This window comes from Euleptes europaea, chromosome 2 (genome assembly GCF_029931775.1).
Source record: "Euleptes europaea isolate rEulEur1 chromosome 2, rEulEur1.hap1, whole genome shotgun sequence".
In the NCBI taxonomy this organism is placed as follows: domain Eukaryota; kingdom Metazoa; phylum Chordata; class Lepidosauria; order Squamata; family Sphaerodactylidae; genus Euleptes; species Euleptes europaea.
The window spans coordinates 132,640,362-132,667,805 of NC_079313.1; the positions used below are offsets into that span (position 1 = coordinate 132,640,362).

The window sequence follows — 27,444 nt, forward strand, 5'->3', positions numbered from 1 at the left end:
GGAGCTCCTTGCACAACGATAGGGACGGTCTGCTGCGGAGCCCCCTCTACAGCAGACCGACGGCGTTTTTTGCCGGCTGTTCCCACTCTTCCTCCTCGCTGGAAGAGGGGGACGGGGTAGTGGCCTCCGGGGAGCCGTCCGAATCAAAGACGGTATTTGTAATCCGGGACCCCGATGGGACCGTAGAGTCGGATGCCCCATCCTGGGGACGTGCGTGGAGAGCGGAGGGTGCGCCGGAGCGCCGGCTCAGTGGTCCACTTCTGCGGCGAGGCTGGCTGTCGGCGGCCGGTTTCGTCGGCTCGGCCTGGGTTTGGCGGGGAGGGGTCGGACGGCCTGAGCGAGAGGGGCATTGCGATGCAAAGTGACCCTTTCCCCCGCAGATCAGGCAGACGCCGGCCTCGAACCGCTTGCGGCGTTCCGCGGCCGAGAGGACCCCGCCACCCCCTTGCCGGAGTTCCCGGCCACGGTCACCCCGGGGCCTGGGGTCTCGCCCAATCCGTTGCTTGGACAAGTTCAGGAGTTGTTTGCGATTCTCGATGTCAGCAGCATGGCGAACCCAACCTTCCACATCCGGGGGGTTCCCTTGCATGAAGGCCCAATGTTGGAGGTCTGGGTTGAGACCCTCCCTGAAACATTGTACCAAGGTAGCCTCACTCCAGTCCAGAATTCGGCTAGCCAGTGACTGGAACTCACTTGCATACTGCGCCACCGACTTAGTCCCTTGGCGCAGTTGCATCAGGGAGGCTTTAGCCCGCTCACCTAGAGTCGGGTCCTCAAAACGGTTTCGGAGTGCTACCATGAACTCGTCCAGGGTTCGCAGCACCGGCGAGCGGAGTTCATACTGCAACACCATCCAGGCAGCCGCCTCCCCTTGCAGTAAGGAAGCCACGTACTGCACCCGGGACTCCTCAGAAACGAAGGTTCGGCCTTGTTCCCGCATAAAAATGTCTACTTGGACCATAAAAAAGGTCAACTGGTCTCCCGACCCGTCATACGTGACTTTCAGGTCCCGACGGGCCGGGGGGGCAGGGGTTGCGGGCGGAACTACTGGCGCCCCGTCTGGGGGAGCACCGGCTGGAGGTTGCAATTTCAGCGCATCTAGGGTCGTGGCCATCTCACCCATTACGCGTTGCATGATCTCCATCTGCTCCTGCATAGCCCGGCGGTCTTCCTGCCACTGTTTTCGTTCTTCCTCCATGAGGGCCTCTTTGCGGGCCGGGTCCCCTTCGAGTCCCGTGCTGGGGAAGGCCAACCGGCGATCCTTCGCCGCAGTCCGCGAGAGCGACCAGCCCTTGGGAGAGTCCAGCCAATAAGTGAGCCCCCGGGGACGTCCGTCCCGATCTTGGTCGGGGGCGCGACCCTTCGGTTTCTTTGGCTTGGCTCCCTCCTCTTTAGGGTCCGGCTTCTCCGGCTCGTCCGGTTCCTTGGGGGCATCGGGGTTAGGGGTGGTGTCCTCGTCGGCTGACATTCTGTCCAAAGCGGTACAGCTGCAGTCCGAGAGGCAAGGACTTGCAACTTAATGTGAGAGATCCCCCTCTCTGAGTTTGCTTCTCCAAATCAGTTGCTCAGACGTTGATACAGAAACAATCGATTTATTGAAGCCTTCAGGAGATGAGACAGGCACAGGTAGAAAGTTGCAAGTGAGGGGCTATACGGGTTTACAGAATATATTGACTCCAGGGCACTGGGGCACTGGGGTTCACACTTATTGTTATGGGAAGTTACAAGCTTGGCATAATACAAAACATCAGACAGATCCCAGGAAGTCTGGGCGGCTATCACACTTCCAAGGCCGCATCGGCCTGAGGGAGTACTGGCAGGAAGAACAGCGGGGGGGGGGAAGATACATGGGCCATCAGGCCTGGCGCCTGAGACCAGAAGGTGTGAACTGCTTTTACGAGTTCACTGATAACACAGCAGGTGATGGAAAGCAGAGACACAAAGACAGAGACCCTCACACTTCCAAGTTGGCAGCCATCACTATAGATTTGACTCTTGTGAAACTAAGGTCTAGCACTGATAACTGCAGTTGACTGAACAGCAGATCAGAGAGTCCTTAGTTCAAATTTTGCCCATTTCTATGCTCTTACCAGGTGGCCTTAGACAAGCTATTGTCTTCCAGCTTCACCTCCTTTTCAGACTGTTGCATGAGGGTAATAGTACTGACCTCCTTTACAGAGTTGAAAGGGTTATAACAAGCAAGAAGAGTACTTTCAACATGCTGAGAAACTGCTGGGTAAATGCCACTTCAGTATGAGATATGCCCGAGGACCAGAAGCCATTGCAGTGTAATAGTTATATCAGGAATAGGGAGTGCCGATTTCAGAACTCCACTCGGCCAAATGCCGACATTAGGCAAGTGTGATACGTAGGGGTGCAAGGTTTTCAGCTTGAAGTTTCCCCCTTGATTTGGGTCAGCTCTAATAATCACCATGCACAGGTCAGAGTCCGGGAGTTAAAATGGATGAGACATCTCGGTACATCTAGAAAGTGTAAACTGCAGGACTGTGCTGCCTCAATTTGCCTTGGGGCTGAATGCGCAGGGAAGGGAGTGTTCAACCTCAACGAAGTTTCACTATTCAAACTCAACTCCTCTGCTCTATTACAGCTTTAAACCTTTCCTTTAAAGAAACACATTTTCACCTTTAAATTACTAATAAAAAGAAGTTAAATGGTTAATCCTCCCCTCCCATCCCTGCAGGATCCTGAGGCAAATTGAGGCTGCATGAATCTGTATTTTTCATTTGGGGGGAATGGTTTGAGAATGGTGATCTCCATCTGGTCTGTCTGAGCACTGGCGGGGTTGCCTCAAAGGAAGGTCTGATTGGGTGTTGCATGGGAGAGATTTAGGAGATTTATCTCCCCCACCTCCCTGTGGGACACCCTCTTGGGTTTGCGACTGCCAGGGAGAAGGCTCTTGCTAGATTCTGAGGTGGAAAGTCCCCTTGGCCTCTTCACAGGCATATGGAAATGTGCAAGACAGAAGCCGTGCTCATGACCCTGATACCTCCCAAAAGGAGACCAGCAATTGGGAAAACAGTCGCAGACTCAGGGCCATATGAATCCAGTTCTACATTCTCCTTTTCAAGATGGTCTCGTCTTCAGTTAGACTGCAAGCTCCTTGCGGACAGAGACTAAGCACCGTGAATACTGACAGTGTTATATTACAAAAAAAAAAAAAAAAGCAAAACCTACTCATAATAATGGCATGCTAAAGAGATGCTTAGGAAGGAGAGCCAGCGTGGTGTAGTGGTTAAGAGCGGTGGTTTGGAGCGGTGGAGTCTGATCTGGAAAACTGAGTCTGATTCCCCGCTCCTCCACATGAGTGTTGGGAGGCTAATCTGGTGAACCGGGTTGGTTTCCCCACTTCTACACACGAAGCCAGCTGGGTGACCTTGGGCTAGTCACAGCTCTTAGAGCTTTCCCAGCCCCACCTACCTCACAGGGTGTCTGTTGTGGGGAGGGGAAGGGAAGGTGATTGTAAGCCAGTTTGAGTCTCTCTTAAGTGGTAGAGAAAGTCAGCATATAAAAACCAACTCTTCTTCTTCTTCTTCCTTTACACTAGAGGACACCGTCTTGAGCATCATTACTTTTCAGGAGCATCTTTGATTTGCCCATCAAAGGCTGTCTTTGTCTCAGCTTCTGCTTAGGGCCCATTGGCTGGGACTTTTACAGAAGCAAATAACGGCAGTGCTTTGGTTTTTGAAGAAGTCTTTTCTTGCCATTTAAATGGAGAGCCCTTCAGAACTCTTCACCCAAAGAGCCTTTGATCCTTCCTCACCTCTCTCTGATTTGTATGAGCGGCAGTTGCCCATTCTTGATTCCCTGGCTCAAAGGTTGAGCGGAGATTTAGCGAGGGATTTCCTGCACAAGGTGGATGCCACCGTGGGCCAATATACTTAGATTTTGTACAAAATAGCTCATTTAACCATCTGCAATGCAGTAGATAGAACAGGCATCGAAATAATGGGGGAAAATGTAATTATTATTAATACACAGGCACGGAGTCATTGTTTGGGCTGTGTTTCTTGGCGAATAAATGACTGCTTGAGTTGAAGACAAAAACAGCATCTTATAGATTCTATGGTCTGAAAAAGGGAGGATAGGAAGATGTCTATAAATATTAAATAAAAATGAAGAAGCCAGTTTTCTGGGAGGAATTGAAACTAAACCACAACACTGGCTGATAGCTCTTAAAGTTGTGTTGTGCTTGAATTTGTCTAATGCCCTTTAAAACCCTCAAAAAACCTTTTCAACTCAGCCAGCACAGGCTACGGTATCCATGGCTACTAGTCAAAGTGAATACTAGTCATGATGCACACCCATTCTCTCCAGTATCAGAGGAGCATGCCTATTGCATTAGGTGCTGTGGAATGCAGGCAGGATGCTGCTGCACTCACCTTGCTTGTGGGATTCCTAGAGGCACCTGGTTGGCCACTGTGTGGACAGACTGCTGGATAGGGTTACCAGGTCCCTCTTCACCACCGGTGGGAGGTTTTTGGGGTGGAGCCTGAGGAGGGCGGGGTTGGGGAAGGGGAGGGACTTCAATGCCATAGAGTCCATTTTCTCCAGGTGAACTGATCTCTATCAGCTGGAGATGAGTTGTAATAGCAGGAGATCTCCAGCTAGTACCTGGACATTGGCAACCCTATTGCTGGACTTGATGGGCTTTGGTCTGATCCAGCAGGGCTTTTCTTATGTTCTTAAATACCTTCAGGCAGCGAACAAATTATCTGAGTTTTCAAATGAACCATGAAGTTCTGTTAGAATGTGTGGAACTTTCCTTTGCATGTACTTAGGGGGGGGGGCTTTGCTATGGTCATCACAAAGCATTTGTATTATTGATCATTTTCATCTCCTCCCCATCCCCCTGTCCCATTTCATTCTGCAGACTGCCCTGCCCTTGACTCAGCGGAAGGCTCTCTACAAGGTATGGCTGTGATTGTGCTCCACGACAATGCAAAATGTCCCTTTCATTTTGAGACGTTGAGTAGCTTGATCGATAATGGGGACGATTGCAGGTGTCTCAGATCTCGGCACTGTAAAAAGAACATATGGCAGGCTTCATACTTAAAATCAAAGAGAAATTCTTGGTAATACTGGATGACAAGGTTGAGCGGAGGGAAAGAAGGACCGTTAGAAACATAGAGGTGGAAGTGACCTCCAAGGTCATCCAGTCTAACCCCCTGCACAATGCAAAAAAATCACAACTACCTCCTCTCCCCACTCCCCCAGTGACCACTGCTCTATGCCCAGAGGAAGGCAAAAAACATCTGGGATCCCTAGAGGAAAATTGCTTTCTGACCCCACAGTGGCAATTGGTATTACCCATGGCAGGTAAGAAAGGGCCGTGAGAGCCAAGCACTTACTCTTCCCTTCCTGTCCTCCCTCTTAAGAGTTGTCTGGGTTCTGGCTGGAGATAGGGGCCGAGAGGTTTCTATCGAGCAAAACCCAGCCCCCAGGCTATTGGGGTACCTGGCTAGCACTGCTTGCATTTATACTTGCTTCCTACCTGCTCGACCTGTACATTTGTCAATAAACAGCGATGCTGAAAAAGGCTGCCCTGCTGCAAAGCTTTCTAAAGGTGCCGCCCTGCAAATGGGTGAGATCAGCAGCTTACCTGGTCGTGTGCAGGACGGCCCCCACAATTCTGTCGTTCCAGCAAAGCATGCAGGACTGTAATGTTCAAGGAAGCATTTTTAAAACAAGACAAGAACTATGGGAGAACGAACAGCCCAAAGGGCACCTTTATACTGGACTAGAAGTGTAGTACATGGCAATGATTATTGTAGGTGCCAGCGTGGGAGCCAGCATGGTGTAGTGGTTAAAAGCAGTGGTTTGGAGTGGTGGACTGTGATCTGGAGAACTGGATTTGATTCCCCACAGCTGACGATTTAAAACATACATGATAAAAGCACATTTTAAAACCATTAAAATCAGCCCCCCAAAACACACATCATTAAAACAATTTTTAGAAATGAGTTAAAATACATCCAAAACGTAAAAACAGCAATTAAAACATTGGTTAGGAACAAGGGATGGGATTGTTGAGGGAATGCCAAATGAAACAAAAAAAGTCTTCACCCACTGTTGGAAGGGGCATCTCTCTGGGGAGAGAATTCCAAAGCTTTGGTGCCATGACCAGGAAGGTCCTCTCCCAGATTGCCACTAAGTTTGCCAGGTCCCCTCTTGGCACCGGCGGGTGCTTTGTTGTGGTGGGGCTGGGGAGGGGGTGATCTGTGCATGTGTGCTGTGATAACAGCGCATCCGGGTTTACTCTTTGGAAACAAAAAACTCTGTGGTAAACCTGGAAGTGACAGGGACGCCCTAGCACATTCCTCCAAAAACTCCATTGTTTCCATACAGTTTTTGGAGAAACATGCTAGAGCATCCCTGTCGCTTCCGGAGTAAACCCAGAAGTGACGTTTTCTCAGTGCGTGCCCCCCTGCGCACAAGGATCAGCCTCCCTTTAGCTGGTCTGAGCATCAGCAGGCAGGCCCGTTAATTGGCGGGCAACTGCCTACCATTACTGGGCATCTGGGAACCCTAAGTGCCACCTGCCTAATTTCAGAAGGCAGGGGTACCTGAAGCAGGCCCTCCCAAGGTGACCATAGTGGTCAGACAGGTTCAAAAGGGATTAGGTGGTCCTTCAGGTATGTTAGACTCAAACCGTGTAGGGCTTTGATCACCATACTAGGGTTGCCAGGTCCCCCCTCGGCTCCGACGGGAGGTTTTGGGGGCGGAGCTGAGCCAGGGATCGTGTGTGTGCGGCCGTGCCAACGCGATCGCGTCACTTCCGGTTTACACCCGGAAGAGCCGCATTGCAATGGGCCTTTTACCACTCAAACTCCCAGTTACTACTGATCTCCAGCATATAGAGATCGGTTCACCTGGAGAAAATGGCAATTGGACTCTATGGTATTGAAGTCCCGCCTTCCCCAAACCCCACCCTCTCCAGGCTCCGCCCCCAAAATCTTCCGCCGGTGGCGAAGAGGGACCTGGCAACCTACCCGCACCTCAGTCTCAGAGTTCCTGGTTTGAGACCCCTCAAAACAAAGTAGGGAAGATTGTTCTGCAGCAGCCGGAATTTACCAGTAGAAAGAAGCCATAAAATATTCTAAACATTCAATGCCCTGTAGACCTCAAGCTGTTTCTTTTCCCCAGGGGTATTTTCTGGAAGAAATTATCAAAATTAATGTAAATATGCCTTATTAAAAAAAACTCTTTAGAAGTCAAGGAAAAAATAAATTGACAGGATCCTCTCAGTATGTAACTTTGCTCAATGGCAAAAGGGCAATATATAAGGAAATGAACAACTCACATGAGATTGCAAAAACTGTAAAACAACTAACTGTTTTTATGCTTCTAATCTTTATGTTATGCAAAGTGTAAAACGAAACAGTTCATTATATTAAGTTCTGCTTGCAAATCTTGTAAAAATCTCACTCTATAATTATGTAGCATATAAGGCAAATCTTCTGCCAGTCTAAAACAGAATGGGAGAATATAATAAGGTGTTTCGGTTTTGACGGTGTATAACATAAGGATTATTGACACAAAAATAGCCACTTTTACAATTAGAGAAACAGACACCTTGCAAATTTTTCATTTTCTTACATGTTCCTCTCCCTTGTCTTTGAGCAAAGTTATATTTAGAGATGTGTTTTTCTTTTTAACCTTGGGTTAATTTTTAGCTTTACTTTTTATGAATTGTAATAAGTTAAATTTGTATTAATATTTGATAAGATATTATAATTATTTTTCAGAAACTGCCTAGGGGAAAAAGGGACAGCTGGAAATACATACAGCACTGCAATTCCAGAATAACCCCCCCCCGCAGATCTAACACACGATTTGCCTTTATAAGAATTTGCCATTGTATTGCAGGGTGTGTGGTGTGTTTGTGTTTCATTCATCCCCTTTTATACAGAATTTTGAAAACCAGGGCCCACCTTGGCCCAGAACCTTACCTGTTCTGACACCTTTAATTTAGACTGCCACCCCCTTTTCCAAAGGTACTTTTTGTGGGGATTACTTTGGAGGAGATTCACAGTGAATCCTAAACAGAGTCACACCCACTTAGAATGGTGGGACCCTGTTGAGGATTGCACTGTTAGGGTAGAGTTGGAGGCTGGAGATCTCCCACCATTACAACTGATCTCCAGGTATTTCACACCCTGGAGCTGGCAACCCTAGGGTGGAATAGTAGATCTTTGCATTCCCCGATGAGCAAAATTCTGGTCTTCCTTCTTCGAGAAACTTAATAAAACTTAATAATGTGAAGGTCAAACATGTGAGGGGAAGAGCAGTTTCTCCCGTTAATTAATTTTATTTAAAGTTCAGAGACAAGGAAACTAGATTCAGAGACTATTAAAAACTGAAGCCCAAAGTTCTTTGTATCTTACCGGTGCATGGTGTCTCATGCTCCCGCCAGCTCTTCCCTCACCATAACTCATCTGGGCAGCAGGGGAAGAATTCTGGGGTAAATGGAGAGGTCATCAGCATTGCTGGTGATGGTCTGATGTCATTTCCGGCATGATGCTCTAGCATTCCCATAGAAACTCTACGGTTAAACCATAGAGTTTTGAGCAAATGCTAGAATGCCACCCCTATGTAAAGATGTCACTTCCATGTCACTCTGGAAGTGACATCAACACATCACCAGTGACATCAGAACATTGCCAGTAGCCCCCTCCCCACAGAAGTCTCCTACCAGTTACCAGCCTTGGGCTGGCCATCCTATGATGTATTTAAAAATCTAGGTGGGTTCCTGAGTTATCCAAATCCTTCAAATCATTTATTTCTAGATTTTTTAAAAGCTATCTTCCATAGGTAAAAGATACTTTTCCCAGTATGGGGGTCCTATGGAAGAGACAGAATTTGTCCAATCAGCTTAGAGGTGACATAGATGGGTTCAGGGTTAAGGCAACCTCCTTTCAGGAAGCCACCGTGAACCATGAGAAAAAGCAAGGAATACAGTTTTTGATAAAAATCAAATAACAAAAAGTACTGGCTTCAGTCTAATTTAGCTGTGTTTGCCCTCAGTGATGTGATTGGCTCGGTAGGAACCGCCTGTAATCCAATGACACATTGAGAAGACAAGAGCACTTAGGTTTCCTTTAGAGGTTTTCTTTTTATATATATATTTTTAATTATTTTCCATAATTTTATAATCAGACATTTCAACAATTAAAAGAAGTCCTTTAACAATTAAAGAGGACAAGTAATATTGCTGAATATACCTTGTAACGTTAAATAAACTGCTAGTGACCTCCCCTTCACCCCCTCCATCTAAAGATAAATTTGTATACTCTTTTGCATATAGATACTAATCCCAATTGCTAAATACAATAAGATATAATCACTTCATAATATCCTTTAGAATATAATTACATTTCATTATTATATATTTCGTTATTGCAAATCAATCTATATGTAATAATACTAAGAAAAATAAAAAGAAGAAAAAAGGATTAGATCAATGAATAACCTTTGAACGTGCCCATTTGAAATTCATTTTCACAATAAACCCTCCTTGCCTCCCATTCCCCCCAAAATTGTACATTGTCTTTTTGATTTATCAATGCCATAAGTTTCGCCATTTCCATCAGTTTCAGCATCTTTTGTATCCAGTCTTTTTTGTCTGGAGTTTCCGCTGTCTTCCATTTAGCTGCATATATCAATCTTGCTGCAGTGGTGGCATATATCAAAAACGTTCTTTGAGTAAAGATGGTATCCGGTACCATACTTAATAGCATCATCTCAGGTGTTTTAGGTACATTGTTCTGTATAATCTGTCTTATTTCATTATATATCATATCCCAGAATTTTTTAGCCTTTTCACAGGTCCACCACATATGATGAAATGAACCTATTTCAGTATTACATTTCCAACATTTCGGTGACATTGATTTATAAGTCATTGCAAGTTTTTCGGTGTTAAATACCACCGATACATCATTTTGTAAATATTTTCTCTTAAGGATTGAGAAAGTATGGATTTCATATCACGTGACCCAATTTTTCCCCATTTATGTAACATTATATCGTGGCCTAACTTCTGCGCCCAGCTGACCATAGTAGGTTCCTTTAGAGGTTTTCTAATGACCTCTGCTGATCCCTCCTCTCCCTGCAGAACTTCACTTTGCCCCCTGTGCTATTTCTGAGGTCTGCTGACCCCCAGTAACAAAACTGCACCATTGAATACAGGCTAAGGTTGCCAACCTCCAGGTAATAGTTGGCAATCTCCTGCTATTACAACCGATTTCCAGTCGATAGAGGTAAGTTTACTTGGAGGGAATGGCCGCTTTGGCCATTGGACTCTATGGCATTGAAGTCCCTCCCCTCCCCAAACCCCACCCTCCTCAGGCTCCGCCCCCAAAACTTCTCGCCGGTGGCAAAGAGGGACATGGCAACCCTAATGCAGGCCGATGTTGTTGTTATGAAGAAGAATCCGTTTTTCAAACCAAAATGCTGTCTCAATTTATCCGGGATATGAACAGCAGCAAACTATTTGGGGCGGGGTCTTTCAGGAAACATTTTAGACAACCCACAAATAGGGTTGCTAGCTTTGGGTCTGGAAATAGCGGGAGATTTTGGGGGTGGAGTCCGAGGAGGGCAGGGTTTGGAGAGGGGAAGGACTTCAATGCCATAGAGTCCAATTGCCAAAGCGGCCATTTTCACCAGGGGAACTGATCTCTGCCACCTGGAGATCTGTTGTAATAGCAGGAGATCTCCAGCCACCTCCTGGAGGTGGGAAACCCTACCCACAAAGCCCTTCTGGCTTACAGCTGATCTCTGGGTGACAGAGATTAGTTCACCTGGAGAAAATGGATGCTTTGGAAGGTGGACTCTGTGGCATTATACCTCATTGAAGTCCTTCCCCTCCATAAACCCCGCTCCGCCCCCAAAATCTTCAGTTTTCTTGACCCGCTGCTGACAACCCTACCCCGAGTACCAAATCTACCCAGAAAATTGAAGGCAGCAACCCTTTTTGAGTGCCTCCTCTGTAACTTTACTTTTTGCTCTTGGCTGGAAAAAGAGAAAGCTTGCCCCAAGGAGAATTGCTGCCTGCCTCCGCTGCCTCCGATCTCCGGCATTTGCAACCTGTCTTCGGCATTATTGCGTTTAGCGCTCCAAGTATCTAGTTCAACGTGATAACATTATTAACCTTCGGTTAATAACTTGAATTGAGGCCGTCAGATTTTCAGCGCCACGGTTTTTAACGAGACATACTTGGGTCCTTAAACAGGCCAGATGTAATCTGGGGACCTCTTTTGATTCTGCTGAATCCCCTCCTTCCCCTTCTGCCGTCAGGATAACCATCAGGATTGAGCGACAGAAAATAGAAGCGACAGGGAGATGGAAACAGTGACGGCAGGATGTTGCTTCAGAAAATACTGCAGCGGGTCCCCTTTACTATTTATACAGATTCTCTTTTTTTTTTTCCCACTTGTCCCGTCTCCCCCCTCCTCCAGCTTTCCATAAATTTCAGATAAGGGGAGGGAGGAGGGGGAAATGCTGATTGCGAGCTTGTATTAAAATCGTCTCTGCAAGAAAGTGACTCACGGAGCTTTAATGAGGAGCCGGGGAGGGGGAAGGAAGCTTCTAGGGCCGAAAACATTTCTTCTTTTTCTGCGGGAGAACTTGTATTTGCCATGTAACCCAGGTCCGCCTTTGGTTCGAGAGGAAGTTAAAAAAAAATAGACACTCAAATGGGGAGAAAAGCATTTAAATGTTCTCCCAGTATATACCGGCTTGTTCATCGCAGTTTGTAAATGGATGCAGTTTTCATGGCGGATTTCACTCCATGGAGAGTTTTTTTTCCAGGACTGATTCGTAGGGTTGCCAACCTCCACGTGGGTCCTGGAGATCGCCTGGAATTACAGCTGATCTCCAGACTACAGAGATCGATTCCTCTGGACAAAATGGCTGCTTTGGAGGGTGGACTGTATGAAATCACATCCCTTCTGAGCCCATCTCTCCAATAGGGTTGCCAACCTCCAGGCAGGAGCAGGAGATCTCCGGCTATTACAACTGATCTCCAGCCGATTGAGATCAGTTCCCCCGGAGAAAATGGCAGCTTTGGCGATTGGACTCTATGGCATTGAAGTCCCTCCCCTCCCAGACGCCACCCTCCTCAGGCTCCACCCCAAAAACCTCTCGCCATTGGCGAAGAGGGACCTGGCAACCCTACTCCCCAAACCCCCTCCTTCCCTGGCTCCATCCCCAAATCTCCAGGTATTCCCCAACTTAGAGTTTGCAATCCTACTGATTCACAAAATCTTTCTAGTTTGAAACTAATTGGTTTGTAGATGATAGATCATGATGGGTAGCCGTGTTAGTCTGTCTGTAGCAGTAGAAAAGGGGCAAGGGTCCAGTAGCACCTTAAAGACTAACGACATTTTTGGCAGGGTATGAGCTGCCGTGAGTCACAGCTCACTTCTTCAGATACCGTTTTTAAAAAGGCAGTGTGGTCCAATGGATACAAAAACCAAACATGAATTTGGAAGACCTGGGTTCAAACTCCCTGCCTGCCAAGGACTGGTCACATGACCCTCTCTCTTTATTCACCCTTCTAAAGGCAGTCTCTCCTGGCTTTTTGAGAAGATTGGTGCCCCTACTCTGCCTTCCTAATGTCTTTTTCTTCTTATTTCAGGGTTCGACCTGATGGAGGCGTTTGGTCTTATGGAAAAAGAGTACGCCTCCCTTAAAGGGGTGGCTATGGAGCCCTACATCTTCCTGGGAACTCACACTTACACCCTCTACAGAGATATCCAGCTGACCCGCCAAACAAGGTAATGACAGAAAACAGAGCTGGCATCCTGAGCGCAAGGTTGCGGTTAGCTGTCGGACTGCCGCACAAACATTTGATCGGCAGTTGTTTATGTGGGGGAACTGGCAGGTGACGCCAAGTGATGAATGCCTTTGAAAAACCCCTGTTTAGGTCATTTCGGAGGGTAGCTCTGAAATGAGCCAGCGTGGTGTAGTGGTTAAGAGCGGTGGTTTGGAGTGGTGGACTCTGATCTGGAGAACCGGGTTTGATTCTCCACTCCTCCACATGAGTGGCAGAAGCTAATCTGGTGAACTGGATTGGTTTCCCCACTCCTACACACAAAGCCAGCTGGGTGACCTTGGGCTAGTCACAGCTCTGTTAGAACTCTCTCAGCCCCACCTACCTCACAGGGTATCTGTTGTGGGGAGAGGAAGGGAAGGTGACTGTAAGCCGGTTTGATTCTTCCTTAAGTGATAGAGAAAGTCGGCATATAAAAGCCAACTCTTCTTCTTCTTCTTCTTCTTGCTGTTTGCTCTGCAGTAGAAGAGAAGAAGAAGAGTCCGTTTTTATATGCCGACTTTCTCTACCTTTTTAAGGAGAATGAAACCGGCTTACGATCTTTTTCCCTTCCTCTCCCCACAACAGGCACCCTGTGAGGTAGGTGGGGCTGAGAGAGTTCGGAGAGAACTGTGATTAGCCCAAGGTCACCCGGCAGGCTTCATGTGTAGGAGTGGGGAAACCAACCTAGCTCACCAGATTAGCCTCCGCCGCTCATGTGGAGGAGTGGGGAATCGAACCCGGTTCTCCAGATTAGAGTCCACTGCTCTTAACCACTACACCACAGTGGCTAAATCCAAATGCAGCAGGACCTTAAATGCAGTAGCACCTTAAAGACTAACAAGATTGCCAGATTTTGTGTTCATTCACAAGTTCAGAACAATGAACAAGGGAGATAGGATTCTTATCTCCCTTTTCTTAAAGCCATCAAGTCACAGTACACTTTGGTAATTGGACTCTATGGCATTGAAGCCCCTCCCCTCCCCAAACCCTGCTCTCCTCAGGCTCCACCCCAAAAACCTCCCGTCAGTGGTTAAGAGGGACCTGGCAACCCTAGGTGTTGGACTAGTATTTGGGAGATGCAGGTTCAAATCCCCACTCTGCCATTAAACTTGCCGGTGACCTTGGGCCAGGCACAGTGCAATCTTAAGCAGAGTTATACCTGTTTAAGCCTATGGATTTAAAAAGATTGCAAAATCACTCACTCTCCACCTCACCTGCCTCACAGGGTTGTTGTGAGCACCAAATGATGGAGGAGAGATCAATATACGTTACCCTAAGCTCCTTGGATAAAAAACCTGCTCAAGAAATAAAGGGAAGCACCAGTGCTTTGAGCTGTTGCCTGAAAGGGTTGCCAACCTCCAGGTGATGGCTGGAGATCTCCCGCTGTTACAACTGATCTCCAGGTGACAGAGATCAGTCCCCCTGGAGAAAATGGCCACTTTGGCAGTTGGACTCTATGGCATTGAGGTCCCTCCCCTCTCCAAACCTTGTCCTCCTCAGGCTCCACCCCTAAAATCTCCAGATATTTCCCAGCCCGGAGCTGGCAACCCTATTGCCTGGTAACAACAGGTTAAACGGCAGTGAGGGCAAATGAGGGCAAAGAAAGTGAGGGCCAGGAAGGATAAAAATAGCCAGGAACTGAAGAAGCAGCCAGGGAACAAACAGACCCCTAACAACTTTAAAACAATGCAAATGCTCAGCGAGGGGAATATCGTTTGGTAATTTGTTCAGCTCTGTCAGATAACACTAACTTCAAAGCGAACGTTGAAATTAGGGACTGTTCATCGCAGCCCTACTGCAAGGTTGCTCTACCCAGAAAAAGGAAATTACCGAGAAGAATGCATCTGATGCGCTTTGAACCCTGTCAAGTGCTATAAACGCTGTTAAGTGTTATTAATTATTATTATTATTTTTACTGCAGAGAGCATTAGAAATGCTCTCCCCTGCTGAGAGAGACGAGGGGCGGGAGAGGACTCCTTTCTGCTGGACCGGGGTAGAAGCTGAACATTTCCCAGGTGTCTCTGCTGAGGACAAAGTTTGTAGGTGTTAATTTAGTTGGTTTCGTCTCTGTGCAGAGACCCAGAAATTGGATTCGGAAATGCCCCGGGACAGATCTGAACATACACTGATGCAGCAGAGCTAGCTGGAATATGGGGATGTTTCAAGGGATGGGTCTGCTTTCCTTCTCCTCTGTTTTTGGAGATGCACATTTCCCAGCTTAGCATTTATGCTTTTGCTCGTGATGAGCAAAGTATCCATCTAGCGGGCCGTCTGATAAGGCAGACCAAGAATTGCTCCCTGCTGACACACTGATATTTTAATATGACCCTCTGTTCTCATTTTCCTTTTTTTAATAATTTTTTATTAATTTTTTAACAAAACATAAAACATAAAAAACAAAGTAAAATTACCATAAAAATATACAATAAAAGCAAAAGCAAAATACAAAAGGGTATCTATATACCCTCATTTTTACATTCATAGTTGCTTAATTATAAAATTCAATAAGATACCCCTTTGCCCTCCACCCACCAAAAGAAAAAGTGACCCTTCACCCGACTTCCGAAGAAGTGTCTAAACAGTATTTATTATAGTTAATAACACAAAAATATAAAGTTAGTAAAACTAATTTCTATAACTCATTAATCAATGTTGTAAAATCCACTTAAAGCAGAATCAAACCGGCTTACAATTGCCTTCCCTTCCCCTCCCACAACAGACACCCTGTGAGGTGGGTGGGGCTGAGAGAGTGTGACTGGCCCAAGGTCACCCAGCAGGCTTCGTGTGTAGGAGTGGGGAAACAAATCTAGTTCACCAGATTAGCCTCCGCCGCTCATGTGGAGGAGTGGGGGAATCAAACCCGGTTCTCCAGATCAGACTCCACCGCTCCAAACCACCGCTCTTAACCATATACCACACTGGCTCCAACAACAAATCCAACCCACCACAAGGTGTAGAAATAAATGAAAAGTCCAATAGGATGCATCAAATTCCTTGGGAGAATATGAGCAACCAGAGATCACCAACACAAACTGTTGAGTGAAGTCCAGAGGAGACAAGGAAATCCACAGGAGATCAGTTGAGACGGTCGTTCCGGATACTGAGTCCCATTTTTGCCGAAGGCTTTATCAGTCATTGATCCCTTCTTTGGGGGATGGGTGGAGCATGGGGAGGGCCAGGGATGAAGATGACCTGGATGCTTGCTCCCCAGATTACAAGAGGGGAGACCTGGGATAAGACAAGGAAGAACATGGTGGGTGAACCTTCCCCCTTCTTCATTTCTGAAGGCTCAGTGGCCTCTGAGAAGGGCAACAGGAGGCCACAAAGGGAGTCTTCCTTGAAGTAGGCCAACCTCCAGGTACTAGCTGGAGATTTCCTGCAATTACAACTGATCTCCAGCAGATAGAGTGTAGTTCCCCTGGAGAAAATGGCTGCTTTTACCATTGGACTCTATGGCATTGAAGACCCTCCCCAAACCCTGCCCCCCTCAGGCTCCACCCCAAAAACCTCCCACTGGTGGTGAAGAGGGACCTGGCAACCCTACCTTGAAGGCTGGAGATAGGACCTCCAAGCCGCCACAGATGTTCCGACTGCTGTCCATTCTACTCTACGGGCCAAACAAGACATGACTTTGGCCATGGGGCTGACACCTTGATGCCATAGGGTTGCCAACTGGGGCCTGGAGATCTCCTGCAATGAGAACTTATCTCCCGGCTACAGGAATCCATTCCCTTGGAGACAATGGCTACTTCAGAGGGTGGAGTATGGCATGATATGCTGCTGAGGTCCTTCAACTCCCCAAACCCCATTCTCCCCAGGCCCTACCCCCAAATCTCCAGGAATTTCCCAACCCACAGTTAGCAACCCTACTGAGGTCCCTCTCCTCCCCAAACCTCTCCCTCCACAGGGTCCACCCCCCAAATCTCCAGATATTTCCCAATCCAGATTTGGCAACCCTAGGATGATGCCACCATTTTTGAAAAATGTCATAAGGGTTCACTCTTGGTCAGGCCCACAGTGCAGTGGACTGAGGTGTTTCCCCACTCCTCCACATGAAGCCTGCTGGGTGACCTTGGGCTAGTCACAGTTCTCTCTGAACTCTCTTAACCTCACCTACCTCACAAGGTGTCTATTGTGGGGAGGGGGAAAGAAGGCGATTGTAAGCCACTTTGAGACTCCTTAAAGGTAGAGAAAAGTCAGGAAAAGTTAGGTATAAAAACCAACTCTTCTTCTTGTCGTCCCCCCACATTATCTTAGTAGCAGTAGTAGCAGAAGAAGAAGCAGAAGCAGAAGAAGAGTTGGTATTTATATGCCAACTTTCTCTACCACTTAAGGAAGAATCAAACCGGCTTACAAACCTTCTCTTCCCTTCCCTACAACAGACACCTTGTGAGGTAGGTGGGGTTGAGAGAGGTCTAAGAGAGCTGTGACTAGCCCAAGGTCACCCACCTGGCTTAAGGTGTAGGAGTGGGGAATCAAACCTGGTTCTCCAGATTAGAGTCCACCGCTCTTAACCACTACACCCTGCTGGCTTAAGTGCTGAAATGGCCACGGGGGAGGGCTTTAACATGGTAGCAGCAACCACCAATTGGACCTGTGGATGCTGTCATGTTTAGTTTGGCTCTAACTTACTATAAATAAAGGATCTCTCTATGCTACATTAGCTCCAGGTGAAATATTGAAGCGTCACCTGGTGGGTCCTCCTCACTTCCTCCCCACCTTTTTCCATGGCTTGTTGACCCTTGGGAGAATCATCTTCAACCCCTGTCTATCAACTACATTTTTACCCCACCTTTCCTTCCTGGAGCTCGGAGTCATTGATGTGGTCCTTCTTACTCCGTTTCTCCTCCCAATAAACCCGTGTCTTTGGACCGTGACTTTGGGCCTTGTGTTGTACTCCTCTTCGTAATCAGGGGTTTACAACAGCCCGACATGTATTCCGTCGGGTTCTTTTATCAACGACAGTTTTGCAAAGCAAGACAGACTGGATTAGCGAGGAACAGCTGTAGTTTCCTTTTTAAGTTTAATTGCCGAAGCGTAGGGATAATTTTAATCTTGTTTAAAGGAGCAAAGCTTCTTAACACCCACTTGTGAGATTCTGCCGAGTCTCCATAGTCAAAATGTGGAGAACCTCAAGTTGGTGCGTTTGTGTAGCTGGCATTTCGGAAGACACACACAAAAGCATCACCCTCTCAAGGACAGTGTGTCACTTGAGAAGGAAGGCGAAAAGCAAAAGTGCTTGTGATGGAAACCAGAACAACCAGTCAGGCATAGTGGAAAAATCTATAACATGTTATGCTGCTTTCCCCTAAACTCCAAGTAAGGGTAAGGGCAGTCCCCTGTGCAAGCACCAGGTCATTCCTGACCCATGGGGTGACGTCACATCCCGATGTTTACTAGGCAGACTTTGTTTATGGGGTGGTTTGCCGTTGCCTTCCCCAGTCATCTTCCCTTTACCCCCAGCAAGCTGGGTACTCGTTTTACTGACCTTGGAAGGATGGAAGGCTGAGTCAACCTTGAGCCGGCTACCAGAAACTAACTTCCGTTGTGAGTAGAGCCTGGACTGCAGTACTGCAGCTTACCACCTTGCGAAACTCCAAGTAGCTCTAAATATAAGGCCGTTGACTGAGATGCGTTACAGAAGGAATTGCATGCACCCCTACCTCTGGTAGTAGGGTTGTCAGCTCTTGGTTGGGAAATACCTAGAGATTTTGAGGGTGGAGTCTGAGGAGGGCGGGGTTTGGAGAGGGGAGGGACTTCATTGCCATAGAGTCCAATTGCCCAAGCGGCCATTTTCTGCAAGGGAACTGATCTCTCTTGCCTTGAGATCAGTTGTAATAGAGGGATATCTCCAGCCACCATTTGGAGGTTGGCAACCCCATCTGGTAATTGGACAAGCAATCACATCAAGAATGTTTGCTTTTCGGCAACAAGGACTTTCAGTATTTCACGGATGTGCGCATATTCATCAGCAATGTTTATTTCAGCAATGGGCTAGGGGGGTGAGGAGAAGCAGCTGAAGGAACTGAAAGCTAGAGCAAACTGTACACACTCCGGTGCTGGAACTAGAAATGATTCTTGTTTAACTGAAGTCAGCGAGGAGCGAGATCTTGCGTGGAGTAAACTTGCAATACAATATCGGATTGGAACGAGAGAAATCCGCTCATCCCTAGTTGCAGTGCCGACCCTTGCGAGTCTTTCAAGCGATCGAGTCAGTCCCTCTGCTGTAAATCCCATTCAGACAGCATTGTGTTTGCAAGTGTAGAGGGGAAGAGTGAACATAAGAACATAAGAAAGGCCCTGCTGCATCAGACCAAGGCCCATCAAGTCCAGCAGTCTGTTCACACAGTGGCTAACCAGGGGCCTCTAGGAAGCCCACATACAAGCCCCATCCTGCCTATGTTTCACGGCACCTAATATAATAGTCATGCTCCTCTGATCCTGGAGAGACTAGGCACGAATCATGACTAGTATGCATTTTGACTAGTAACCATGAATAGCCCTCTCCTCCATGAACATGTCCACTCCCCACTTAAAACCTTCCAAGTTGGCAGCCATCACCACATCCTGGGGCAGGGAGTTCCACAATTTAGCTATGTGTTGTGTGAAGAAATACTTCCTTTTATCTGTTTTGGACCTCTCACCCTCCAGCTTCAGCGGATGACCCCACATTCTGGTATTATGAGAGAGGGAGAAAAGCTTCTCCCTGTCCACTCTCTCCAAATCATGCATAATTTTATAGATCTCTATCATGTTCTCCCCTCAACCGCCTTCTTTCCAGGCTAAACAGCCCTAAGAGTTTTAACCGTTCCTCATAGGGCCGCTGCTCTAGCCCCCTGATCATTTTGATTGCTCTTTTCTGCACCTTTTCTGCACCTTTTCAAGCTCTGCAATATCCTTTTTTAGGTGTGGTGACCAGAGCTGTACACAGTGTTCCAAGTGTGGCCTCACCACAGATTTGTACAAGGGCAGTATGATTGCAGCAGTTTTATTCTCTATTCCTTGTCTAATTATGGCCAGCATGGGTGGGATAAGGGGCCTGTCTACTGGCCCCACTTTGACCTCTGAGTATTCATCAGGACTTCTGAATGGAACTTAAGTAGATCCTACTCAGAAGTAACGATGCACAGTCAGAGATCACAGTGAATCGAGTGGGCCCGCCTCGAGATAATCCATGCACCTGGGTTAGTGCATAGCCAATCTGACCATGTTTGTTGTTTCCAGGAGCACCAGCAACTAACTTGAAAGCCTCATTACAACACTATCTACTTAGGCATTCTCTCTGTGTAATTTGTGTCCTCAGTGAAGTGTTTGCCTTGGGGATTCCAAGCGAATACACCATCGCCTTCCTACTCCGGCTTCTGCCAGAGAGCCCCAGGGAATCCTTTGCTGTGTGGCAGGTGACGGATGAAGACTTCCAGCCGCTTCTTGGCATCGTACTTGATCGTAAGTGGGCGCGTTATCTGCAGAGAGCCAGCATGGTGTAGTGGTTAAGAGCAGTGGACTCTAGTCTGGAGAACTGTGTTTGATTCCCCACTCCTCCACATGAAGCCAGCTGGGTGATCTTGGACTAGTCACACTCTCTCAGCCTCACCTACCTCACAGGGTGTCTGTTGTGGGGAGGGGAAGGGAAGGTGATTGTAAGCCGGGTTGATTCTCCCTTAAATGGTAGAGAAAGTTGGCATATAAAAACCAACTCTTCCTCTTCTTCTTCCCTGTAGCATGATTTGGTTTGGCTCATAGCTCTGAATACCCCCAATGGAAGAGTGACTCTTTACGCATGTATTGTCAACTAAACATAGATGCTTGCCTTTGTCCAATGACAGTTAGATTCAAGTCCAGTAGCACCTTAGAGACCAACAAGAGATTCAAAGTATAGAGTTTCAAGAGTCAAAGCTTCCTTCATCATATATGATTGGAATGGAGATCTCCGAGTCCTAATATCCCAGAAGGTGGGATAGGTGTTGCAAAGAATGCTTGTAAAGGATGCAAAGGTACCATGCATATTGTAATTAGCGTGATTAGCAGGGGGAAATGCTTGGGGGCAGAAAATTAGCATCTGTAGTGAGATGCGAATCCTGTATCCCTATTCAGCCCTGGGGAGGGGAGGTCCATTGTTCTGAACTTGTGAATGAATTCAAGTTCAGCAATCTCATGTGGTACTCTCCCATTGAAGCTTATATGTTTGAGGACTGCCAGTCTTAGCTGAGTAATGGAATGACCTGGAAGATTAAAGCGTTCACTCATTGGTTTTTGAGTGTTGTGGTTTTTAATGTCAGATTTATGTCTATTTATTCTTTTGAGTAGGGACTGATCTGTTTGTCCATTGTAGATAGTGGAAGGGCATTGCTGACGTTTGATGGCCTATAGAACACGGGAAGATGAACAAGTGAATGAACCTGAGATGGTATGGCAGGTGTTGTTAGGTCCAGTTATGGTGTTGTCAGAGTGGATTTGGGGACAGAGTTGGCATCTTGGTTTGTTGTAGGCTCCGGTCCCAGAGTCCGTGACCATGTTTAGAAGGGTATTGCTGTGGGTGAGAAGTTGCTTAAGGTTAGGAGGCTGTCTGTGGGCAAGAAAAGGCGTGCCTCCCAATGCCTGTGAGAGAGGAGTATCATTGTCCAGTTTAGGTTGTAGGTTGTTAATGACCCGTTGAACCGGTTTGAGCTGAGAGCTGTATGTGACCACCACTGGTGTTCTGTTGTTGTTTTGTTTGGGCCTATCTTGCAGCAAGCTACACCTTGGTATCATTCTGGCTTTGCTGATCTATTTGCTTACTCCATCAGGTGGGTATTGTAATTCCAAGAATGTTTTCTGGTTTTGCTGCTTGCTTAGGACTGCCATAACGGAGGTTAGAAAGTGTTGAAAATGAAGAACTCTTAACCTCAGACTTTAGAGGGGGACTAGAGAGTCAGAGAGATAGAAGGGTCATTGTACTAGGCATCTTTTCTCTACTGCTCTGCCACTATCCCTTTGATTTGTAGATCGCTACTCTCAGGGAAACACTTCATTCCTTCCTCCTTTTCTCACCTCCATTCACACATACATTTCTTCTTCTCCATCTTGCAACCTTGAAGACATGATGCAGGTCCTGGATCTCCCTCCATCCTAGTTAGACTAGATTAGAAAACTATATTTACTCCATCCCATCCAGGAATCGAGTTCCTATAATAAATCAAGTACATTAGTTTGGATAGATAAAAGGTTCCCAGTGATTTTGTTCCTTTGAGCACTCTGCTGAATTACTAGATTTTATATGAAAAGTCTAACAGAAAGCACCTGGAGAGCCACAATACGTGGCTTGTATATGGTTTGATGTGTCACACAAAATTCACGTTCCCTGCATAACACTTTGTGAGATGTTCTTTGAGTTTTCAATTCTCGCAAAGCCTTTTCCTTTGAAATACTATTTTCTGGCACTTCAGTCTGCTCTTGTTCAATAGACGACTGTTGGCGAAGAAATCAATCTTGCTTGTTCAATTTCCTTTCAAACAAAGTTAATTTCATTAAAGTAGCTTCTGTTTTCTTTCCTCCTCTAGCCAACAAGAAATCCTTGACCTATTTCAGTCGTGACTACGACGCAGATGTAGAAGAAGTCACCTTTGACCAACCGGATGTGAAGAAAGTTTTCTATGGGAGCTTCCACAAGGTACTTATTCCAAAGAAGGAGACATTTATCAGAATGGTGATGCTCAGCCTTTTGCTCAGCTATGATTCTAAAAATATCCTGAAGACATTTGCTAACTTTTCTGTGGTTGTGTATGGGCTGAAATGCTAATGGCTGGGGAAGGGAGGAGAGAATAATCACGAATGACTAAATCACTTCCTGTTTGAATCCTTTAATCTATTTAAATGTATGCATGAACATATCCAAGAAATTGTGGGATGAGGAAGCAGAAAATCTGCAAACAGAAAACTTTAATATTGTTGAAGGCTTTCACAGTCAGAGTTCATTTGTTCTTGTAGGTTATCCGGGCTGTGTGACTGTGGTCTTGGTATTTTCTTTCCTGACGTTTTGCCAGCAGCTGTGGCCGGCATCTTCAGAGGAGTAACTCTGAAGGACAGTGTCTCTCAGTGTCAAGTGTGTAGGAAGAGTAATATATAGTCCGAAGGGGGTTGGGTTTGAGCTGAGTCATTGTCCTGCAAAGTATTAAAAGATTAAACCCCGAAATAAACCTGAAATACAAATTTACCGGTATGGGGATTCGGCTTATTCTGGGTTTACAAAAACAAACAAACAAACAAAAAAACGGGGCCAATAAACCCGAACTCAAAATATATCTTTTTTTTTTTTTGCACAACCCTACAGTGGACTCTAATCTGGTGAACCAGGTGGGTTTCCCCACTCCTACACATGAAGCCAGCTGGGTGACTTTGGGCAAGTCACAGTTCTCTCCGAACTCTTTCAACCTCACCTACCTCACAAGGTGTCTGGCGCGGGGAGAGGAAGAGAAGGTGATTGTAAGCCGGTTTGATTCTCCTTAAAAGGTAGAGAAAGTCGGCATATAAAAACAACTCTTTTTCTTCTTCTATATTCCTTATGCACTCTCCATTCGAACACTCTGCATTTTGTAGCGAAAAACCCGGGTTTGACGGGGAGGAAAAGAGACCCAGAGATCGTTATCAAGAAAAACAGTTTTATTCCAGCTGGACACCCAGTTGCTCTAACAAGCAAAACAACTGGGTCCCGATTATCCTGGGGCGAGAACTTTTATTCCATTTCCATGCTTTGACAGGACGTGTTTCCATTCCATGCCTATCTGGTTGTTTACAAAGGCTGGAGCCTTTAGAGTTCAAGCAGTTATTTCCAGTTCCAGTTCTTGTTATTGTTCACCATGACTTTCCATGACTTTCCCCCTACTTACACACACACACTCTGCTAGCTAGTATCCAGGCAGACATTCTTCCCCTAGTAACTCAACACACACACACACACACACACAGAGTTATCCTGCCCAGCAACAAGCTAATCCCTTGCTGTCCCAATACATTTTAACACATTTACAGAAAGGAAAAGAGGTTATTACACACTATTAAATCAGACTGCTTAAGTGGATCCTCCACATTCAGGGGAAATCTATCTTGCTGTCTCCATTTTAAATATTGGAATCTGAGATCCATCAAAAGACTCTGAATATTCTGTAAATATCAAAACATTTGGGGAGACCAATTTGATTCTACTGCAGTATTCTGTAATGCCTCCTGCAGGCTGTTCTAAAGGCACGAATTGGCTGCTGTCCTTTTCACTGCCCTTCCCATTAGTTAGTTAGTGGTGGAAAGTGCCCTCAAGTCACAGCCGACTTATGGTAACCCTTTATGGGGTTATCAAGACAAGAGACACTCAGAGGTGATTTACCATTGCCTGCCTCTGAGTAGCGACCCTGGACTTCCTTGATGGTCTCCCATCCAAGTGCTAACCAGGGTCGACCCTGCTTAGCTTCCGAGATCTGAGATTGGGCTAGCCTGGGCCGTCCAAGTCAGGGCAGATGAATGGAGGTGGTTTGCCATTGTCTGACTCTGCGTAATGACCCTGGACCTCTTTGGCTGTCTCCCATCCGGCTACTAGCTAGGACCGACCCTGCTTAGCTTCTGATATCTGATGAGATCAGGTTCACGTTCTCTAACTTTCTGAGTAATCACACATTACACAAATCTCGTGTCATATCTTGAACACATGAAGCTGCCTTCTAGTGGCTCAGACCCTTGGTCCATCAAAGTCAGTATTGTCTACTCAGACCGGATGTGGCTCTCCAGGGTCTCAGGCAGAGGTCTTTCACATCACCTACTTGCGTAGTCCCTTTAACTGGAGATGCTGGGGATTGAACCTGGGACCATCTGCATGCCAAGCAGATCCTCTGCCACTGAGTCACGTCCCCTTCTTAGTTTGTCATTGCCTGCCTCTGCATAATGATCCTTGACTTCTTTGGCAGTCTCCCATCCAGGTCCTAACCAGGGCCAGCCCTACTTGGCTACTGAGGTCTGATAAGGTAAGGCTAGCCGGGGCCATCCAAGTCAGGACAGTTAGTTAGTTAGGACATTTTTTATCCCATCTGTCCCCAAGGAGCACAGGGCTATCTACTTCACCATTTCATCCTCACAACAACCCTGTGAGGTTAGGCAGAGAGAGGGAGGGGGAGAGAGAAGCCCGAAGTCACCCAGTGAGAGAGGCTAAGTGAGGACTCGAATCGGGGGGGGGGGGTCTTTCCCTGGTATCAGTCCCTAACCACTACTCCTCACTGTCTATTGACTAACTTGTCTTGCTGTGCTTCTCCACTTCCTTTCCCCCCACATACTTCAATGAGCATAACATATTTGCCATTGAACAGCCTAATAACCCAGCCTGGGGGTTGTCCATCTGCATTGTTACCCCTCGTGACACCGGGGATTGGAGTGTGTGCATCTCTTCTGTGCTTCTAGAAGCTACTGAGCTGAGTTGGGAGGGCCATCTGTGGACCCATCTTGGTCGGCTGCCTTGATGTCAGGAGACAACGCTCAGTGTTTCGGCCGTCACAATTCTCGAGCGTGGTTGAGTTTCGGCGTTGAATTATTTAATGACCGAATACAGCCAGTGTGTTCTTGCCTTACTGTTTGAATCGCCCTCAAGTTGACTCGCCTCCGACGGTCCCTGCTTGACGCAATTGGCAGGCGTTTGTAGAGAGAGGACGATCACTTTGTTCTCCCTTGGTTCTGTTCTCCCCCTTCCAATTTGTTCCCTGGAAGTGCCCTGTCGTGCACCTTCCAATCTCTCAGCTCATCCCACTACTTACCGCAGAATCTGCACAAATCCTTTATCTGCTTCATTCCTTTCCTCTCCTTCTGCTTTGCAAATCCCTAAGTCCTTACTCAGAAGTAACTCCCACTGTATTAAATGGGTACTTATTCGCAGGTAAATGCTTAATTAGAATGAATTGGCACCATTGAATTGGGCAGCTCTGCACGTTGCAACGAAGTGTGGATTTTCTCTTGGAACGCTGCAGGCAGCTAAAACAGGAACAACATTGACTGGTTTGAGGAGGATGGCCCTAGTGTGGAATTGGAGTGGCTATCAAGGACAAGACTTACATCCTGGCTTTCTCTCCAATGTGCTGTTGTTCTCTGCGCAAAGAAATTCTCTCTCCACCCCCCCCCCACGCGCAGAATCATTGCACTGTACAATTCCCACCTGCAATGGTATAATTCAGGGTATTTTTTTTATCACAGCATTGGCTGTTTGTTTCAGAGAGAAGCCATGTTGGTCTGCCTTAGAACTGCTAGACATGAGTCCTGCAGCACCTTAGAAACCAACAAGATTTTTACGGTATAAGCTTTAGAGAGTCAAATGCTCCCTTCGTCAAGTTGGCATATGACAAACAACTCCTACTCCTCTCCTCTTCCTCTTCCTCTTCCTCTTCTTCTTCTTCTTCAAGTTAGCATGAAGAAATCAGCATTGTTAATAAGACAGGATTCCCTGATCTGTATTCAATCCAGGAGTATGCACAGTCTTGAGTTTCGTTATATATTTTAATCCAGCAGTCTTGCTTTCCAATCTCCCTTTGAAATCCCTTTGTAAGAAAACTGCTATTCTTAAATCAGCTATTGTAGACTGTAGTATGTAGCTATCTTCTGTTTGTGTGAACTTCGCCTGGGAGCTAGTTATTTCCTCAAGGCCTCCCAGCAAGCTTCTTGGTTCCAGCTGGGATCTGTTTGATTCCAGCTGGGATCTGTTTGATCCAAGTCCAATACACTCTCCTGTATGCCACGCTGGCACAATGCTGGGCGTATGTTGCCAGGTTCGACAGTCTCAGATTGTGTTCTACTGAAACGAATGTTCTGACTGCAAGGAGAGGCACACTGGAGCTATTTTTATCTGTTGAGCAGGTGCACGTATCCGTGAGCCGTTCCAGGGTCAAACTCTATATCGACTGCAAGAAAATAGCCGAGAAGCCGCTGGGAGTTTCGGAGAGAGTTTCAACTGCTGGCTTCATCATGCTGGGGAAGCTGACGAGGACGCGAGGACCACGGAGTGGGTCGGCGGCGGTAAGCCCACCATATGTCCACTTGACCCAGATGGTCTAAACTAGGGGGGTCCCCCATAGGGTTGCCAGGTGCCTGGTGGTTGGCGGGCAAACCCCCAGCAATTCGCCCCTCTGCCCGCCGACCACCTGTGGGTCAGTGGGCAAATGTGCAACTGGAAGTGCCGCCTTGTGAGGTGCCTTTTCCTCTTAGTTTGAGTGGTAAAGGGCTGTTTACCACTCAAACTAAGAGGAAAAGGCCCCTCGCGAGGCGGCACTTCCGGTTGTGAACCGGAAGTGACGCGCACGCGCAATTGCACCCACAACCCCATAGCCTCCCGCCGGAGCAGAGGAGGGACCTGGTATGCCTAGTTCCCCACCTTTCTGGGCCTGTGGAACCCATTTGGAATTTGGTGGTGCTCACCACCCCAAAATGGCTGCCCCAGAAGGCGGAGCCAAACCCAAAATGGCTGCCTCAGAAGGTGGAGCCAAACTCAAAATGGCTGCCACAGGGGCCAGAGCCAAACTCAAAATGGCTGCCACAGGAGATGGAGTTGAATGAAATACTTCCCTCCTCACACCTTCTGGGAAGAAGGAAAGCCTGAAGGGGACGGGTTA

At 47.0% G+C, this 27,444-nt stretch overlaps 1 protein-coding gene across 1 annotated transcript in view; it reads left to right on the forward strand.

The window, feature by feature from the left end:
* COL20A1 (collagen type XX alpha 1 chain) overlaps positions 1 to 27,444 on the forward strand; it is a 156,446-nt gene that overhangs the window by 78,253 nt on the left and 50,749 nt on the right. Inside the window, exons 21-25 of the mRNA XM_056844904.1 lie at positions 4,892 to 4,930; positions 12,659 to 12,797; positions 20,139 to 20,281; positions 22,375 to 22,484; positions 26,693 to 26,851. Coding sequence (XP_056700882.1) covers positions 4,892 to 4,930; positions 12,659 to 12,797; positions 20,139 to 20,281; positions 22,375 to 22,484; positions 26,693 to 26,851 — 590 coding nt within the window. The remainder of the gene's footprint in view (positions 1 to 4,891; positions 4,931 to 12,658; positions 12,798 to 20,138; positions 20,282 to 22,374; positions 22,485 to 26,692; positions 26,852 to 27,444) is intronic.